The 18,416-nt window shown below is 43.0% G+C and overlaps 1 protein-coding gene across 1 annotated transcript; it reads left to right on the top strand.

Annotated features, from left to right (window-relative positions):
* Positions 1-994: 994 nt before the first annotated feature.
* STMP1 (short transmembrane mitochondrial protein 1) lies at positions 995-18,288 on the top strand. Its single transcript, XM_032305877.1, has 4 exons — positions 995-1,103; positions 1,261-1,472; positions 16,354-16,407; positions 17,396-18,288. The coding sequence occupies exons 1-4, from the start codon at positions 995-997 to the stop codon at positions 17,468-17,470; spliced, it is 450 nt and encodes a 149-aa protein (XP_032161768.1). The 3' UTR covers positions 17,471-18,288.
* Positions 18,289-18,416: the final 128 nt, after the last annotated feature.

The raw sequence follows: 18,416 nt of genomic DNA, 5'->3' as shown, positions 1-18,416 counted from the left end.
ACTGAGTCTCATTTTAATCTAGGAATGTCAGAAAGTGAAGTGTGTTACAGCCGTCTACCAGCATCTCCTCCTCCTTGCCAGTCACTTTAGTTCCAAGAGAGCTCTCTTCTCTGGTTATAATTGATGAGAGAGCGCTTGACACTAACTTGCTCAATCAGCATTCCTTTCCCAGGTATTGAACATGGTAGGGAAAGTGATCCAGTTTTCCTATCATTAGATCATTTAATGAGTAAACTCTAGTGAGTGACAATGGTCATATTCTGGAAGGCAGAAAAAACAAAAGGCAAAATGAGAGAACAATGAAGCAGATATATGGAGAAAAGCAGAGATGGAGAGAAAATGCTGCTTAGTTCTGGATACCTTTCCTATTCCCCATCATTGTCCTCTGTATCTCCATAACATACTCCCATATAGTTTATACTTATATGATTTGGTTGTTACAGTTTGGGACCAGAGTTCCACTTAATATAACAGATAAGGGTGAACTCAGAAGGCTGAGAAGAAGGAAAAAGGTCTTGCTTTGGAAGTGTGTGTGTTAATGGAGGTCGTTGAATGATTTGAAGACCAGGAGCGGGAGGTGGCCCATAGTATGAGAGGGTAGCTCTGTGTGGAGACAGAATGAGGAAAGGTCTTCTAGAACTCACTGTCCACCCCAGACATGTGACGAGCATTTTTTGATTCCTCACGTTGTCTCATTTGATTCACACAGCAGGTCATCGGGGAGCTGGAATCAGCCCCATTTGCAGAGAAGGAATGCGAGCCTGAGAGAGGTTAAGCAGCCAGGAATGAATTGGACACGGCTGTGCCAGTTTCCAAAGCCGTCTAGCTTAACCACTTAAGCCCCTAACCTCTACTGAAAGTGCTCACTGCAGGTTACATGACACACCCGTGGCACTTTGGAAGCCCACAGCTCTCCCCGCCCACAGATTCTGCGTGGGGTCTGGGTAGATTATGTTGCAAAAGCGCCACGGAGGATTCCCCTTTGCACGTAGGCATGGGATCCGCTACTTCTGCAGTCCTTCTAGGTGACCGAGTCCTAAGCCTGGCTATGCATCAGAATCGTTGGGGTGCTGGGAGTAATCTAGATCCCGGGCCCGACCCAGGTTTACAGTAGCGGGACTTGGGAACTGGCACGTCCTAGAATCCGAACCATCAAACCTGTACGTCCAGGCCTGCCTGGGACTTGAGGTTTCTCCCAGCCCCGCGGGCCTTCTCTCCTAGTCGGCCAGCCCAGGAGGTAATTCCGGGGCTCTCCGCCAGGGGGCGCGAGGGCGCCGCGCGCGGCTTTGGGCGAGGCGAGGCGAGGCGAGGCGAGGCTAGGAGCGGCGGGAGGCGCGGGCGGGGTCGGGCGTGACCCGGAAGCCCACGGCGGGTTCCGCCCCCTCGCTCGGGGAGAGGCAGGCTCGGACCGGCCCACCGAGCTGCAGCCGCCCTTCGCGCCTCTCCTCGCCGACGCCATGCTGCAGTTCCTGGTCAGTGCAGTTGCCCTGGAGTGGCGGGGTCGGGGGGAGTAGTGGGAGTTGGTTCGGGGCCCGGCCGGCCTGGGTCCGGGTTTCGGGGGGTCTGGGCGTACGTCCGGGTCCGCGCGGCGCCCGCTCGTCGCCTGTCCGGGGTGGGGCGGCGCGGGGTTTTGTGTGTGCGGGGCCCAAGCCCCTTTGCCCGTCCTTGTGGAGTCGTCCGAGTCCCTCAGGCGTGGAGGTGTCGGCGGACATTTTCGCAGCCACTGCTGTGCCGTCCCGGCGGGTACTGTGGGACGCCCGAGTTAAAGCTGTGGGGGCCGCAGATGACTAGGAGGCGCCCCTCCCGTGCCCTCCCGCCCGCACACCCCATCCCGGCCTCGGAGGCCCGCCGGAAGGTTTTCTGGAAACGTGGGAGGGCCGGCCGCGGACTCTAAGTTGGCGAGCCACCTCCGCCCTGAGGCGGAAGCACAGGGTCCGAGCTGGGGCTTGCGGAGCGCTCGCCGGGCCTTGTCTAGCTTCCAGACTTTGAGGGTGGCGGGCGGCCGGCGCGAGTCGGACCCTGGTGCGCGCGGAAGTCCCGCAGGGGGCTCATTCTGGGGGGGAAAGTGTTACTGTGAGTAAAGAAACAAGATCGCACGGCTGTTTATTGCGGGTAAAAGCTGCCTTTCTGGCGCAGCGCGTTTCCGGCGGCCGGCCGAGCGTCGCCGGGCCAGAGTCGGCCTCGCCAGCGTTCGAGGCTTCCGAACTCGGTGCGTCCTCCCTCGCGTTCGGTGAGGGGCGCGCCACCGTGCCAGGTTACCTCCCCGGTTATCCTCCACACTGAGTGCTCTGGGGAGGAGACGCTTTCCCCCATGTTAACGTTCTTTATCGAAGAGAATTTTTTCTAAAGTGCCCCCCCCCCGTCTTCTTTGAGGTGGTCATTGATTTTTTTTAAATCCTCAGAGGGAAAGAGGTATCCTTGACTCACATCGCCCAAGTAGGACGGGGCTGTTCCTTTGCCTCGGGAAGTTTTCCCAGTGTCCTAACTAGGTGTTAGCTTAGGAGTCAGTAGGAATCATTACTGTCTTTTTGTTGGAGGAAACAGGTTAAAGACACTGTCAGCCTCAGAGAGTGAGATGATAGCGTTGAGCCTAGTATAGCTGTAGCGCATTGACAGACTGGGAGGGCATTGATTATTATTATTATTTGTTTTGTAAATTTTTTTTAAGATTTTATTTATTCGATAGAGAGTGGCAGAGGGACAGAGCATAAGCAGGGGGAGAGGGCGAAGCAGACTCCTCCGTGAGCAGGAAGCCCTTTGAGGGGCTGGTTCCCAGGACCCTCTCTGATCATGACCTGAGCGGTTGGCGGACACAGCCGTCTGAGCCACCCAGGCGCCCCTGATAATTACTTTGTAAGTGCTTTTGCGGAGTGAATTTACTTGGTTTTGGAATAAACTTTTGCTATGTGTAAATATGCGTGTACCTGATTTGAGAATTCAGAGTCCTCAGCATTGAAGGCGAAAGGCTGTAGCCATGCATTAAATTCCTAGCTCAGAAGTCGCTGGAACAGGGATGTTCTCGTGTCCTCTTGTTCCCCCATCTCCTCATCACATCTGTTGGAAGAAGCAGGAGAGTATGACTTCTCACCTTGGTTCCACCTCTGTCGAATGATTCACTAATTCTGTGAACTTGGGCATGTCTTTCTCTTGCTTTTAGCCATTTGATTTATAAAACAGCGAGTTGAAACAGGTGATTCCTGAGTTGTCCTCGAGCTTTTCGCCTGTGCCCAGCTGTCTTGTCCTAGTGCTTAAGAGGTCAGATGTCTGGGTTCCAAGCCCAGCTCCATCATTGGCAAGCTGTGGGAGCTCGGGGAGGTCCCTTGAATTCACTCTGCTTCAGTTTCCACAAATGAAAATGGGAACCTACCTCATGGTTTTGTTGTGAGGAGTAAAAATGAATTACTACATGAAGGTGCTTTAGAGAACTTAGTAAGGACTCAGGTAAAATTCAGTTTCTCTTTTACAAGATACCAGCTGAACTCTGATACCGTTTCTTCTCAAATTGGGGGTTCCTTTGCCCTCAGGAAAGTAGGCGATGGCGACGGGACAAGTTTTGAAAGGGATGAAATTATTACAATTTAAGCCACAGTCATCCCGCGTTTTGAAACTGTCCAGGTTGCTTCCTATATTTGTCACTTCCTGGAACTCTATTCCAAACTACCGCAGCCGAATGGGCTGCTTATCTTCTCCTTCATTGTTCATTCCTCCGTGGATTAAAATATTCGCCCATCGTTCCTGTCCCAGAAACCTGTTCTGTGGTCCTGCTGCCCTTCGCTTTTACTACAGTGGCTTCTTTAAAGTTTCACTCCAGGTTTTGTAAGGAAACTTGGGAAGCTTTTCAGGGCAGCCTGACAGGACAGGCACCGCTGGGAGCTCAGTGTCCGCTGTCTGTCGGACTGTTACTGGCATTGGCTGTTGCTGGTCACTTTCTGAGGTGGCAGCTCTTGGTGCCCTTTATCACGACCTCATTAATCCCTCCTCCCTTGGCTTTTGGATCCTTCATCTCCATATTTTCTGACATTCTTTAACATTACTACACATACGGATTTATCTTCACAGAAGAACCCACCCGTGAAGGTGACTGGCTCGGGTGCTGGTCCCTCCAAGGGCTGAGAGGATCAGTATCTTGGTGCAGCAGCTGGGAAGGGGCCCTATCTAATCTCGCCTGTTTGTGCTGGCTGCTTTTCCCTTTTTTTGGTTACTAGGTGTTCCTCAGGGCTCAGTCCTTCACTCTTCACTCTTTTCTTCAAACCCACCCTCAGGGAGTGTGTTTCTTGTCATGCTGCCACCTTCTCCTCTTTGCTGCTTCCAAAACTACCTTCCATCCCATTTCTCTGAGTTCCAGTTGGCGGTCATCAGCTGTCTGCTGAACATCTCTCGTCATCCCCTCTATCTCAGATCCAGCACCTCTGGACCCATTACCTCCTCGTTCCCCACCCTGCAATGCATGCCTCACACCTAACTTCTCTGTTCTCCCATCCTGGCTTTCTCAAATTTGAAATACTGACATAATCCTTGATTTATTTCTCTCCTTCATTCTCCATATCATTTAGCTGCTATGCCTAGCACATATATTTGCCTGTGTATTCTTTTTTTTTTTTTTTTAAAGATTTCATTCATTTATTTGACAGACAGAAATCACAAGTAGGCAGAGAAGCAGGCAGAGAGAGAGAGAGGAGGAAGCAGGCCCCCTGCTGAGCCGAGAGCCCGATGCGGGGCTCGATCCCAGGACCCTGGAATCATGACCTGAGCCGAAGGCTGAGGCCTTAACCCACTGTGTATAACCCACTGTGTATAACCCAGGCGCCCTCCCTGTGTATTCTTGAGCAAGTTACTTTTCTGCTCTCTGCCTCAGTTTCCCCAACATAAATTGGGCAATAATAGTATCTGCTTATAAAGCTATGAAATTCATTCATGAAAAAGAGAGTACTGCCTTGCACACAGCTCTCAGTAAATGTTAGCTATTGTTTTAAGCCATTGGGTCTTCTCTACTCACCTTATGAGAGTTCCATCTTTATGTTCCTGCTGCCTGGTTTGTAGAGTAGGTGTCTTTTACTCCACTGTGGCACTAACTACACCAGCCTTGCTGGGGTACGAATGTGGGTTTTGAGTTGGAAGAGTTGTTTTAGGTTCTCTACTTCTGCTAAGATGCTGACGTGTCAGTTTCTACTACTAAGGGGGCATCCGGTTTATGTTTCATCACCTCCCATTGAAATTGGTGCTCTAGTTCCTCAGATGATCTATATCATTTTTGGTCAGTGTCTCCATAACTAGTTCTTGGTATTAAAGAGTAGTTCTTTTTTTTTTTTAATAGTTTGCATTTTTTAAAGATTTTATTTATTTATTTGACAGAAATCACAAGTAGACGGAGAGGCAGGCAGAGAGAGCGAGAGGGAAGCAGGCTCCCTGCTGAGCAGAGAGCCCGATGTGGGACTCGATCCCAGGACCCTGAGATCATGACCTGAGCCGAAGGCAGTGGCTTAACTCACTGAACCACCCAGGCGCCCCTTAAAGAGCAGTTCTAATCCACATAACAACCCTGTACATATTTGAAGAGCATCTTGGTACCTCTCTCAACCCCCCTGACCCCCATTAGTCTATTCTTCAGATGAAACATTTCTGATTTTTCCATCTATTCTTTATGGTTTCAGGTTTATTCCAGTTAGCCTTCTTTCCCCCGAATATTATAGTTTTTCTGTTCTCCCCCACTGTTCTTATTGAAACATGGCACTCCTGTTCCAGTCTGATCAGCCATAGAAAAGTAAGGCTGTCTTCTCTAGTTCTGTGTTTCCCTTGATACTTTCGGTGTTCTGTTCAGTCTTGCAGCTGCCAGAGTAATCATCTAGTAGTAATTGTCTAATTCACATGCTCAGAAACTGTCAGTGGTCTTTATGTCCCTGCACATCAGGTAGTAACCACTTGCACTTGATTTTCAAGATTTGCTCATCTGACTCCATTTTCCCTTACTACTGCCCTTCAACATATCTCCTCTGTTTTAGACTGACCAGGCTATCTTACCAACCTGGACCACCAATGGACCTTCCTGCCTTCAGACCTTCCCATCTGGTTTTCCCTTTGTCCTCTGTTTTTTTTTTTTTCTTTGCCTCCCCAGCTACTCTCAACTCCCATGTTTTCTCAGGAGCTTTTCTTTTCATAAAGAAAGCTTGTGGATCACTTATGATCCACCTACCTGTTAATTTACGTCTTAAATGTCTTTCATCATTGTTTTATTGTCCTCTCAGTAATAGCCTTTTTTTTTTTTTTTTTAGTATTTCCAGGTGCTTTTTAGTTGTTGTGAGTGGCATCTTTTTTTTTTAAAGATTTTACTTATGTATTTGGCATGTAGAAATCAAAAGTAGGCAGAGAGGGAGGCAGTGAGAAAGGAGGAAGCAGGCTCTCTGCTGAGCAGAGAGCCCGATGTGGGGCTTGATCCCAGGACCCTGGGATCATGACCTGAGCCGGAGGCAGAGGCTTTAACCCACTGAGCCACCCAGGTGTCCCGTGAGTGGCATCCTTTTTAAAATTAGATTTTCAAATTTGTTGCTGATGTATGGAAATGCTCAGTTTGGTGTACTGATTTTTGTATCTAGCAATCTTACCTATCTTTTAGCTCTCATAGTTTGTAGATTGACTTGGAAGTGAATGACTGACAGGGTGCCTGGCTGGCTCAGTGGGTAGAACATGCAACTCTTGATCTCTGGGTTGTGAATTTGAGCCTTACGTTGGGCATAAGGCTTAGTTAAAATAGTTTTTTAATTAAAAAAAAAAAGTTGGGCACCTGGCTGGCTCAGTTAGAGGAGTGTGTGGCTGTTGATCTTGGGGGTCATGAGTTTGAGTTCCACATGGAGTATATAGATTAAATAAGTAAGACTTTTGGAGCACCTGGGTGGCTCAGGGGGTTAAAGCCTCTGCCTTCAGCTCAGGTCATGATCCTAAGGTCCTGGGATCGAGCCCCACATCGGGCTCTCTCTGCTCAGCAGGGAGCCTGCTTCCTCCTCTCTCTAACTGCCTCTCTGCCTACTTGTAATCTCTGTTTGTCAAATAAATAAATAAAATCTTTAAAAAAAAAGTCTTTTAAAAAAATAAGACTTTTATTTTATTTTTTAAAAAAGATTTTATTTATTTGACACACAGAGATCACAAGTAGGCAGAGGGGGATGCAGGCTCCCTGCTGAGCGGAGAGCCCGATGCAGGGTTCGATCCCAGGACCAGAGGTCATGAGCCGAAGGTAGTCAGTCGCTGAAGGCAGTTGCTTAACGACTGAGCCACCCAGGCGCCCCTAGATTAAATAAGTAAGACTTTTTAAAAAATTTTAAAAAAGGGAGTAAATCAATGAATGCAATACTGTGAAGGCAGTCATATTTCTGGTGAAGGCAAAAATGACAGTTTTGTGTTCTTTTCCAATTCTTGTCTTTCTCGAGTTAGGACTTCCAATAGGAGAGTGGATATCCTAGTTTTTTCTAGGAAATGCTTCTCAGGTTTTTGTATGATGTTTGTGTTTCTGGTATTTCCTAATATTAAGGGAATTCTCTTCTATTTCTTTCTTTTTTTTTTTTAAGATTTTATTTATTTATTGGTCTCACAGAGAGACAGATCGAGCACACAAGCAGGGGGAGCGGCAGGCTTCTGCTAAGCAAGGAGTCTGATCAATGTAGGACTCGATCCTAGGACCCTGGGATTATGAACTGAGCCAAAGGCAGTCGGTTAACATACTGAGCCACCCAGGCATCCCCTCTCTTCTGTTTCTAGTATAAGAGTTTTTGTTGTGATTGACTATTGAATTTTATCATGCTATTTCCCCCTCTGATGATAAATGATTTTTCTCCTTTAATATGTTCATACAGATTATGTTCAATTTTTAACATGATGCCCTTGAACTATGCGGCCCATTCAGACCATCATTTGGAGATGTGCTGCTGTGTTTTGTTCCCTGCGCCTCCACTTGTTTTAGTCTTACCTTTCTAGAATAGATCATAAATTCCAGGGGAAGAAGCAACATGGCTTATGCTTAGATTTCCTAAGCACATGGCACTTAGCTAATACTGTGTGATTGATTTAATTAGATATTCCTTCTTTACTTGATTACTACTCTTAGATATTCATAGGATACTTGAATATTTGAATCAGCTTCTTTGAGAACAGGCAGACCGGTTCTACCTGATTGACCTCTTTCCAAAGTGTTAGATCTATCTTTTTCATGAATGTCCCTATTTAATTTACTGGCTCAATTGAAGAATTAACAGCCTCCTCCTTTCACTATCTAAGGAAAATTATTGAATATAAAACTGGCCTTATATTTTAAAAATGCACATCTCTGTGGTGGTAGTAGAAGAGATACAGGTTATATCCTCAGCAGGTTTTTGTTTTTTTTTTTTTTTAAAGATTTTATTTATTTTTCAGAGACGGAGAGAGCGCGAGCGAGCACAGGCAGACAGAGAGGCAGGCAGAGGCAGAGGGAGAAGCAGGCTCCCTGCCGAGCAAGGAGCCCGATGTGGGACTCGATCCCAGGACCCTGGGATCATGACCTGAGCCGAAGGCAGCTGCTTAACCAACTGAGCCACCCAGGCGTCCCAGGTTTTTGTTTTAATGTATAGAATATGGGTTTTATTATTACTTGAAGCAGATGTTAAACACAGTTTCTTTGCAACAAGTCTGAAACGTTTAAAGACTAAAGATGAATTTTTTTCTTGCCTCCTTGGAATGAGCAGTCTTCAGATAGTTTCTGTAGGTCTCTCGATTTAAATGGAGAAATAAAACTATCAATTTAGGGGCGCCTGGGTGGCTCAGTGGGTTAAGCCGCTGCCTTCAGCTCAGGTCATGATCTCAGGGTCTTGGGCTCGAGTCCCGCATCGGGCTCTCTGCTCAGAGGGAGCCTGCTTCCTCCTCTCTCTCTGCCTGCCTCTCTGTCTACTTGTGATTTCTCTCTGTCAAATGGATAAATAAAATCTTAAAAAAAAAAAAAATTAAAAAAAAAACTATCAATTTATTTTTTTATTAATGTTAGATAATATATCTTTCTGGCTTTCTTGTCATTGTGTAGCTTTTCTCACCTGAGACCATACAACATTTTTAGGTATCCTGTTGAATGCTAGTTGTAGCTATATTTGCTAAATAAAATGAGATTACTTTTATTTTTTATTTTTAATGAGATTATTTTTAGATTTCTTAAGCCTTTGTCAGTGAATATGAGATGGTTCAGATTCTTTGTCATAACTTGGGTTTGGGTGTGTACTCATTGAAAATGTAATTTGATGAGTCTTTCAGAATTGTTAGGTAGTATTCAGTTGGGGTTATTGCCAGGATCCATCCCTGGGTAAAAATTATAGCTTTATTTACTAAATGACAGAAGTAACTTTTTGATTGGGGAAGAGATTAAGCAACGAATGATGAGAAGAGTCAGATTGCTCTGGAGTTAGCTTTCTTATTTTTAAGACTTGGTGCTTCTTTATGTTGATACAGTGTTGAGATTAACTTGCTTATGTGTCCTTACATAAAAAAGAGTTGATTTTTTGTGGTTTTCATATACAAAGCCAACTGTTTATCTCAGTGGTCCTCATTTTATTCAGTCCAACATTTTCATTCTTTTTAAACATTTGTCCAGTCTGGAAACCTTGAAGTTGTCTGTGATTTCCAGTTTTATCCCATATAGCTGATATTTTACCAAATATTAATGGTTTTTTAAAAAATATTTTTTAAAGATTTTATTCTTTTATTCACGAGAGACCTGGAGATAGGCAGAGGGAGAAGCAGGCTCCTCAAGGAGCAGGGAGCCTGATGCGGGACTTGATGCCAGGACTCTGCAATCAGGACCCAAGCTGAAGGCAGATGCTTAACCGACTGAGCCAAACAGGCGCCCCAAAATATTTTTAAGATACAATATTCGTCATACAACTCACCCATTTGTAGTGTAGAATTCCCTGGTTTCTTACATTTTCATAGAGTTGTGCAACCATCACCACTATAATTTTATATCCAATATTTCATTGGCCCCCAAAGAAACCCCATATCCATTAGCATTAGTTTTTCATTCTCCTCTTCCCCAGTTTTGGACAACCACTAATTTATTGTGTGTCTTTATGGATTTACCTATTCTGGACATTTCCTTTAAGTGGAGTCATGTAACATGTGGTCTCTTCCGACTGCTTTTCACTCAGAACAGTGTTACCAAAGTTCATCCATGTTATAGCACAAATTAGTACTTTCATGGCTGAATAATATTAAATTGTATGGATATACCACATTTTATTAATCCATTCACCAGCTTATAGGCATTTAGGTTGTTTCCACCTTTTGGCTATTATGGATAATCTTGTGAACGTTTGTGTACAAGTTTTTGTGTGGATGTATGTTTTAGTTCTCTTGAGTATACACCCTACAGTAAGATTGCTGCATCATATGGTAACTGTACGCTTAACTTTGAGAGATTGCCAGACCACTTTCCAGAGTGTCTCTATGATTTTATATTCCCATCAGCAGTGGATGAAGGTTCCATTTTCTCCACTTCCTTTTCAACACTTTTTGACTGAAGTCATCCATAGTGGGTATAATATGGCACCTCACTCTGGTTTTGATTTGCATTTCCTTAATAACTAGTGATATTGAGCATCTTTTCATGTGCCCATGGGCCATGTATATCTTATTTGGAGAACTGTCTGGGGCGCCTGGGTGGCTCAGATGGTTGGGCAACTGCCTTCAGCTAATGTCATGATCTTGGGGTCCTAGGATTGAGTCCCACTTTGGGCTCCTGCTTCTCCCTCTCTGGTTCCCTTGTTTGTGCGCTCTATCAAATAAATAAAAATAAAATCTTAAAAAAAAGAAATGTCTATCAGATCCTTTGCTCAGGGGTGCCTGGGTGGTTTAGTCAGTTGAGTGTCTGCCTTTGGCTTGTGTCATGATCTCAGGGTCCTGGGATCAAGCCCTGCATCTGGCTCTCTGCTCAGTGGTGAATCTGCTTCCCCGTCTCCCTCCCACTCTGTGATCTCTCTGGCTCTGTCTCTCTCTAAGATAAATAAATAAAATATTAAAAAAAAAATCCTTTGCTCAGTTTTTTTTTTTTTAAAGATTTTTTTATTTATTTGACAGAGATCACAAGTAGATGGAGAGGCAGGCAGAGAGAGAGAGAGAGGGAAGCAGGCTCCCTGCTGAGCAGAAAGCCCGATGCGGGACTCGATCCCAGGACCCTGAGATCATGACCTGAGCCGAAGGCAGCGGCTTAACCCACTGAGCCACCCAGGCGCCCCTACTTTTGCTCAGTTTTAAATTGGGTTGTCGTTTTATTGTTAGGTCATAAGGATTCTTATATTCTGGATACAAGTCCTTTATCAATACGTGATTTGAAAATATTTAATTCTATTCTATTGGGTTGTTTTTTCATTTTCTGGATGGTATTCTTTAAAACATAAATATTTTTAATTTTGATGAAGTCCAATGTGTCTTTTTTTGGTCACTTGTGCTTTTGATGCCATATTTAAGAAACTGTTGCCTAATGCAAAGTCATGAGATTTACTACTTTGTGCTCTTACAAGAGATTTATAGTTCTAGCTTTTACATTTAGGTTTTTTTTTTTTTTTAAGATTTTATTTATTTATTTGACAGAGATCATAAGTAGGCAGAGAGGCAGGCAGAGAGAGAGGAAGAAGCAGGCTCCCTGCTGAGTGGAGAGTCTGATGGTGCGGGGCTCAATCCCATGACCCTGGGATCATGACCTGAGCCAGAGGCAGAGGTTTTAACGCACTGAGCCACCCAGGAGCCTCTACATTTAGGTCTTGACCCATTTGGAGTTAGTTTTTGTTTATGATGTGAGATAGGGGTCCATATTCACTCTTTGGCTTGTGGATATCCAGTTGTCCTAGCATCATTTCTTGAAAAGACTATTTTTTTTTCCATTGAATGTATCAGCACCCTTGTTAAAATCACTTGACCAGGGGTACCTGGGTGGCTCAGTTGGCCTTTTGACCCACCCAGGTCATGATCTCCGGGTGATGAGATCGAGCCCCATGTCCACCTCTGAGTTTGGTGGGGAGTCTGCTTGGGATTCTCTCTCCCTTTGCCCTTCCCTTTTCTTCCCTTACATACTCTCTCTCAAATAAATAAATCTTTAAAAAAATAATTATTTGACCATGAATGTAAAGGTTGGTTCCTGGACTCTCCATTCTATATCATTGGTCATCATTGATTTTTATTTTAATTGTTATTTTATTTTTTAAATTTATTTTTATTCCAGTATAGTTGACACACAGTGTTATATTAGTTTCAGGTGTACAATATAGTGATTCAGCAATTCTGTATATTACTCCGTGCTCACCTATTTCACCCATTTCCCCACCCATCTCCTTTCTGGTACCCATCAGTTCTCTATAGTTAAGAGCCTGTTTTGGGGATTATCACTGACTTAAGAAGAAAAGCAATTTAGTGATGATGTTTGCTCTCTGTCCCCTATGCTACCACACTAATCTGGGCCTTCCCGATCTGTACTTACTAACTGTTCAGCCTTTTTTGAGTACAGTTGCTAGGTGAATACTTCCAAAGCAGTGCTTTTATCGTGTTGTTGCTGGTAAATAGTAGCCATTGGCTTGATATCAAGGTTACATGGGAACTAAACTACTTTGCCTGTTTTGAGGTCCCTGAGCCAGCCCTATCCAGGGCTCCATACTTGTTTCTCTGCATTTCTAAATTCAAGTCCTCTCCTAATCAGTCCTATTTCTTTTAGTCATCACCTCCACATTCATACCTTATGCCTTGATTCTCCACGTTCAGTTCCCTTCTCAGTTTAAATTTTTTTATACTTACTCAGCATAGTTAGAGGCTTTAATAAATTTGGGTACATTGATCTCTTTCAGATATGGTTTCTTAGAAGAATCACTTCTGTTTCATTCATGTGACTTCATGCATGACCCATTTCTGGTTCTTCCTGCATCTGTTATATTCAGGGTTCTGTACTGGCTGCTGCCTCATATAACTATTTTATGTATCTATAGCTTTTTTCCTATACATTCCTGTACACTGAAATATGTAGGTACTGTTTTAGAATCCCTTCACAGGGCTGAATATGAATTTATTTTTAGTATATAAGGGTCTTCAGTCTTCTAATCAAAACCTTTGGGGCCAGATGTATTTGAGAGATTTTTTAAAAGATTTTATAAAGGTTTACGCTGCATATACTTATTATTTAACCGATAGCACTCTGGGATACCACTCTTTTAATGACATACATTAAAATATTTACTGTTACACATATTCTCCAGTGGGATGTAGGGCAGGATCCTTTGTTTAAAGATTGCTTTTTCTGTAGCAAAAAGTGAATATTCACACTGAAATGTGATAGACTATAAATAGTATCATACAGGTTCTGGTCAGGTGTGATTTTGCTGCCAGTTGGATTACAGTGAAACAGTTTGAATAGAGTTTTGCCTTTCAGAAGTGTGGATAACGGATTGAAGAACCTCACCGATTTTACCTGTACGGTACCTGTATGGTGTAAATGTAGAGCTGGAAAATTCTGTCTCTTACGTGCGCTGCCCTGACCCAGTCTAGACTTGCCTCCTGTGTCTCTTAGCTGCAGCCTCTTCCCTCCATCCATTTGTTCTCAACCACTTTGCTCAGGTCACTCCTGTGTCCCTACACTTGTGATGTCTTACCATTTATTGTCCGCAGTGTGCGTGTGAGAAGTAGCCACATATTCCTAAAGTCTCAAAATGATTGCAGAAGGAATGCGATAGTCATTCGTTTAGTCAGTGACTGCTGGGGAAATCATTGCCTTTTCTCTACACTGCCTTCCCTGCAGGGCCTACTGTGGTGGGGGGGGGGGTCAGTGAGTTGGAGGGGGCACCGTGGAGGATTACAGCTATCTGGATGGACGTCTGATGCAGCGTCCAGGTCTTGGCCTGGAAGAAATTAAGCAATCTGGGCCTGCAGGGACGTTGCAAACTCATTCAAGGCCTTCTGTAATCTGGCTTCAGTCTAACTTGTCAGACTAATGAGTCACCATTCCTCAGATTTATGTTTTATGTTTTTTATTAGATTAAGATGTTTTCTCTGGTAAACTTGCCTGGTGAGCATCCCATGGATAACATATAAATGGTTTTCTGGCTTCATGCATTTCCCTCAACATTTCACTTAATACGTGACATTTCTCTTATGTTGTGTATTTAATTTTACAATATCCCAGTGGTAGATCTGGCAGTGTTCTGAAACTGGAATTGGATACCACTTGTCTAGAGGCCCGTAGTTTTTGTTTTGTTTGTGTTTTAAAATAACTTCTATTTTCTCATGTGCTAGTGAAATTGCCAAAGTGAAGCCACATTAGATACGCCATATTTTTATGTTGAGACACATGTGGTTAAGAACCAGAAATCCTAGAATGTTGGAGCTTGAAGGAACATTGTTTTTGTTGTTGTTGTTTGTTTGTTTTTAAAGATTTTACTTATTTATGAAAAGAGATCACAGGTAGGCAGAGAGGCAGGCGGGGGGCGGGGGTGGGGTGGGGAAGCCAGCTCCCTGCCTAGCAGAGAGCCCAGTGTGGGGCTTGATCCCAGGACCCTGAGATCATGACCTGAGCTGAAGGCAGAGGCTTAACCCACTGAGCCACCCAGGCGCCCCAAGAACACCATTAGTATAATGTTTTATAGAACAGGAAACTCAAATCAGCTACAGCTACCCAGCTAGGTAGTGAGTAGTAGAACCAGAACTCTGTTTTTCTTGAGAATTTACACCTTTCTGTTTTTTCTGCTTTGTGTTAGAGCTAAAATTCTCGGTTGATCACTGCCCCCCCCCCCCCCCCCCCGCAGTTCTTACAAGTAAATTTAATACTCTTTCGGATTTGGAAAACTGTCTACCTGGTTTTAACCCACAGGAGTAAAAAAATCATTTTGCTTCTTGGTGCCACCTTGGTAAAACTATTACTTGAGAGAATGTGCCTAATTAATCAAATTATTAGAAAATGGACTCTGATTAGAGAATGGATAGCTGCTTTTATGTTCCTAACATCAACTAACAACCAATTTAAATTGTGCTTTTGGTATTTAAAGCTCAGGAAGGCTTTCCCTATATGTTTCCCTATATGTATCTCTGACTTGAAGAGAAGGTTCGACCGCATTAGGTAGAACTGACAGTGTTAAGTGCCACGTTTTTCTGTTAAGCTCTGCTACTTACTGAATAGGAGAAATACTGATTAGAGAAAATGATAAAAAAAAAAGATGCCAGTTTGAATTTATGAAATTAGAAATTAGGCGTCCTGTTGGAGATTCTTAATTATTGGAGGAAAAAACCCCAGGGAGTTATGGAACATTAGAACTCAAAGTTTAATGAGCTTTGGTTTGTTTGTGGTAAATTGAGTGCTTTAAATTTTCATGAAACAGTTTTTAAAAGTTCAGGAAAATAGTCGCCCAATGGCATAAGCATTTATAGTTCTCTGAAAATCATGCCTTTCTCTCCTCACTGAGTAAGAGCTGGTTAGGGAATCTTTGTCCCCCACAGGTCTTAAGTGTTCTGCCCATCAGGTTACACCCACGGCAGAGTGCTAAGCCATATGCTGTCTCAGTTGTATGTCAGAGTTTCCCATGCTTTTCTGTCATGATACATTTTCATTTTTGAATGAGAATCTAATTTAGGTCTGTGTTCCTTTGTTATGAATGACCCTGAAAAAGTCACTTCACTACCCTAGGCCTCAGATATGAAGAGAGTAACTGTGAAAATGTCTCCATTGTCCAAGATAATAGAGCTTAGCTGAGTATTTTTTTTTAATCGGATATTTTTTATTTGATGTAGTAAGTAACAATACTTATAAGCAAAAAAGAAAGAGAAAACAAATTACTTTTAACAACAAAATCATCAGTGTGGCTTGGGTTTCTGGAGCTGACAGTTAAGTATTTATGGAGGTTGTGAGGGGACAGGGAGAATCTAGGGTAGATTTGTTTAGTGCTGCCATTTATTCTCACTTTTGTATGCTCTTTAACCTTTAGGGAGAGTATTCCTATATTTATTTTACAAAAGAATACTGAATCTCATACTGTCTAGCCCTAGACTGGAAACTGGTTGTTTTTTTTTTTTTTTTTAAGATTTTATCCATTTATTGGCAGAGAGACGCAGTGAGAGAGGGAACACAAGCAGGGACAGTGGGAGAGGGAGAAGCAGGCATCCCACTGAGCAGGGATGCGGAGCTTGATCCTTGGACCCTGCGAGCATGAGTTGAGCTGAAGGCAGATGCTAAACGACTGAGCCACCTAGGCGCCCCTGGAAACTGGGGTCTTGAACTGTCCGTAGCTACTTCAAGACTACTGTCTGTATAGTTTGGCTTGGTATCAGATGGCACAGAACTTGGGATCCAGTATAACTCTTCCTGTTCTATTCTTTCAGCTTGGATTTACTCTTGGCAACGTGGTTGGAATGTATCTGGCTCAGAACTATGACGTAAGTGACTGTATCCATGTCCTCCCTGATTCCATGTCACAAATTCATATTGACTTGTCTTTGTTAGGGTCAGATATACCCTCCATTGTAAATGAAGTCCATAGATTGAGGAAAATGTCCTGAACTTTGTAGAAAGATTTTCCGTTGTTAGAAAAATACACCTCACAGAAGCATCTCTCCTCCATATCACCACAAGAGGGCAAAATTCCATCAGTTTAAGATGTTCTTGTGATCCTGAGCTGTGTTTGTTAGCCCAGAGCAATTAATTACTAAGTTAGAGTCTTCTTACAGTTCTATGGAGAATTATGTGATAAATGGGAATTTAAAGACCAATTGGATAATCTTTTTAGCTCCTGCTACATGGTAATGTTGGTAATAATGACTGAGAATTTTAGTGGCAGATCTTTACAATGCAGCTCAGTTAAGGAGTTCAGAGTTTTGTGAAGTGGAGAGTTATATTAGCTTCATTTTATAGACAGGAAGTTGAAAAACAGGTGACAAAACTGCCCATGAATGGGGATTCTGGAAAGGTTGTTGTAAAGAGAGGGAAAGGAAGGAAGAGGCGGGAAGAGGGAAGGAAGGGAAACATGATAATAACTTTAGATTTTTTTGTTGTGAAGCTTTTAATGTGACAAAAGAAATTCTTTATCAACCTTCACTTGAGTTATATGGTTTTCTAGGAAGGAGCTTTATTTATATGTACGGCTTCTACTTGGTACTGGATTGAGGTGCTAAGTGAGTATATAAAGTAGAAGTAGAAGTAGAAAAGTAGAAGTCAGAATATCGCTTCCAGGGAGGGAGCATACATTACTTAACAACTCCTGAGATCCTCCTTATACAGTTAGGAGGCCAAGAAATTCTATTTAGCCGGTCACTTTCAGAAGAAAATAAAGACTTGTACAACAACCCTTTATTGTTGGACGAAGAAAAGTAAAAGACTATTGATTAGGTAGATGCAAAATTACAATAACCTTTTTTCTTTTTAAAGATACCAAACCTGGCTAAAAAACTAGAAGAAATAAAAAAGGACTTGGATGCCAAGAAGAAACCCCCTAGCTCATGAGGCGGACTCCAGCACTGCCTTCTGGATATACCGATTCTGCTGTTCTTGAGGGCCTCCTTACCATCTGAACCAAAAGTTTTTGTTTTAAATTCCAGCCTCAATAATTTTCCTGTTAGATCCTGCATTGCCTGAGAGCACAGATGGGGCCACAAGTTAAGAACCACCCTTTTCCAGCTTCCTCACCTGTCCCTTCCTCCTTCCAGCTACTTGAGACGGCCTAAGACTGGAATTATGGTGCTAGATTAGTAAATGTGACCTTTAATTACTAGTCTCTCCTTTATTCTTTGGAATTTCTACTCTTTTCTAAAGAAAAATTGATGAGTTTTGTATAGCTGGTCAGACATAAATAATGCTGATTTCACAGTTTAGCAATTATAATGGGTGTTTAAACATTTGGTACTAAATTATGTTGTTTTAAGGTCATTAAAATTAAAGCCAAGAAGCCAGTCACTCCTGAATTTTCCACTTATTTTATGCTGTTGTCAGGCAGCTCCATAATTGCTAATTTAATCAGTAAATCAATTTATTACTCACTAACTAAGAAACTATACTCTGAGAACTCTGTCGGGAACTAGGGAGTTTAAAAATATGTAAAATAATGACCTTTATCCTCCGTAGAATTCATAGTCTAGTATGCATGTTTTCCTTAATTGTGTCTTTGATTTGGCTCTTTTCCCTCAAAAGAATCCTACTTATCTTAGGGGTTTACAGGTGCATTTGACGTTACATGACAGATAAATCACAAGTTGTAAAGGAAATTTTATGCCTCTTCACATTAAAAATGTATTTACAATATATCTTTATAGTGATTCTCATAAGAAACTTTGAGAGTTTGTTTGTTTCCTGCGATCAGAAATCACCATTGTATGTTGACCCATAGCTAGGGACATCTCTTAAGTCCCTCATTCAGCAGGAAGAAGCTAGTGAAAATGAGACCTTCACCCAG

This window comes from Mustela erminea, chromosome 11 (assembly GCF_009829155.1).
Source record: "Mustela erminea isolate mMusErm1 chromosome 11, mMusErm1.Pri, whole genome shotgun sequence".
Classification (NCBI taxonomy): Eukaryota; Metazoa; Chordata; class Mammalia; order Carnivora; family Mustelidae; genus Mustela; species Mustela erminea.
This window is presented reverse-complemented; position numbering and strand designations above follow the sequence as displayed.

What these genes read in the sequence shown, in the direction of transcription:
- STMP1 (XM_032305877.1), top strand. Translation starts at nt 995, where the DNA reads ATGGGATCCGCTACTTCTGCAGTCCTTCTAGGTGACCGAGTCCTAAGC. An exon ending in ACGCCATGCTGCAGTTCCTG is followed by an intron (nt 1,473 to 16,353) that starts GTCAGTGCAGTT and finishes CTATTCTTTCAG; the next exon opens with CTTGGATTTACTCTTGGCAA. An exon ending in ATCTGGCTCAGAACTATGAC is followed by an intron (nt 16,408 to 17,395) that starts GTAAGTGACTGT and finishes TTCTTTTTAAAG; the next exon opens with ATACCAAACCTGGCTAAAAA.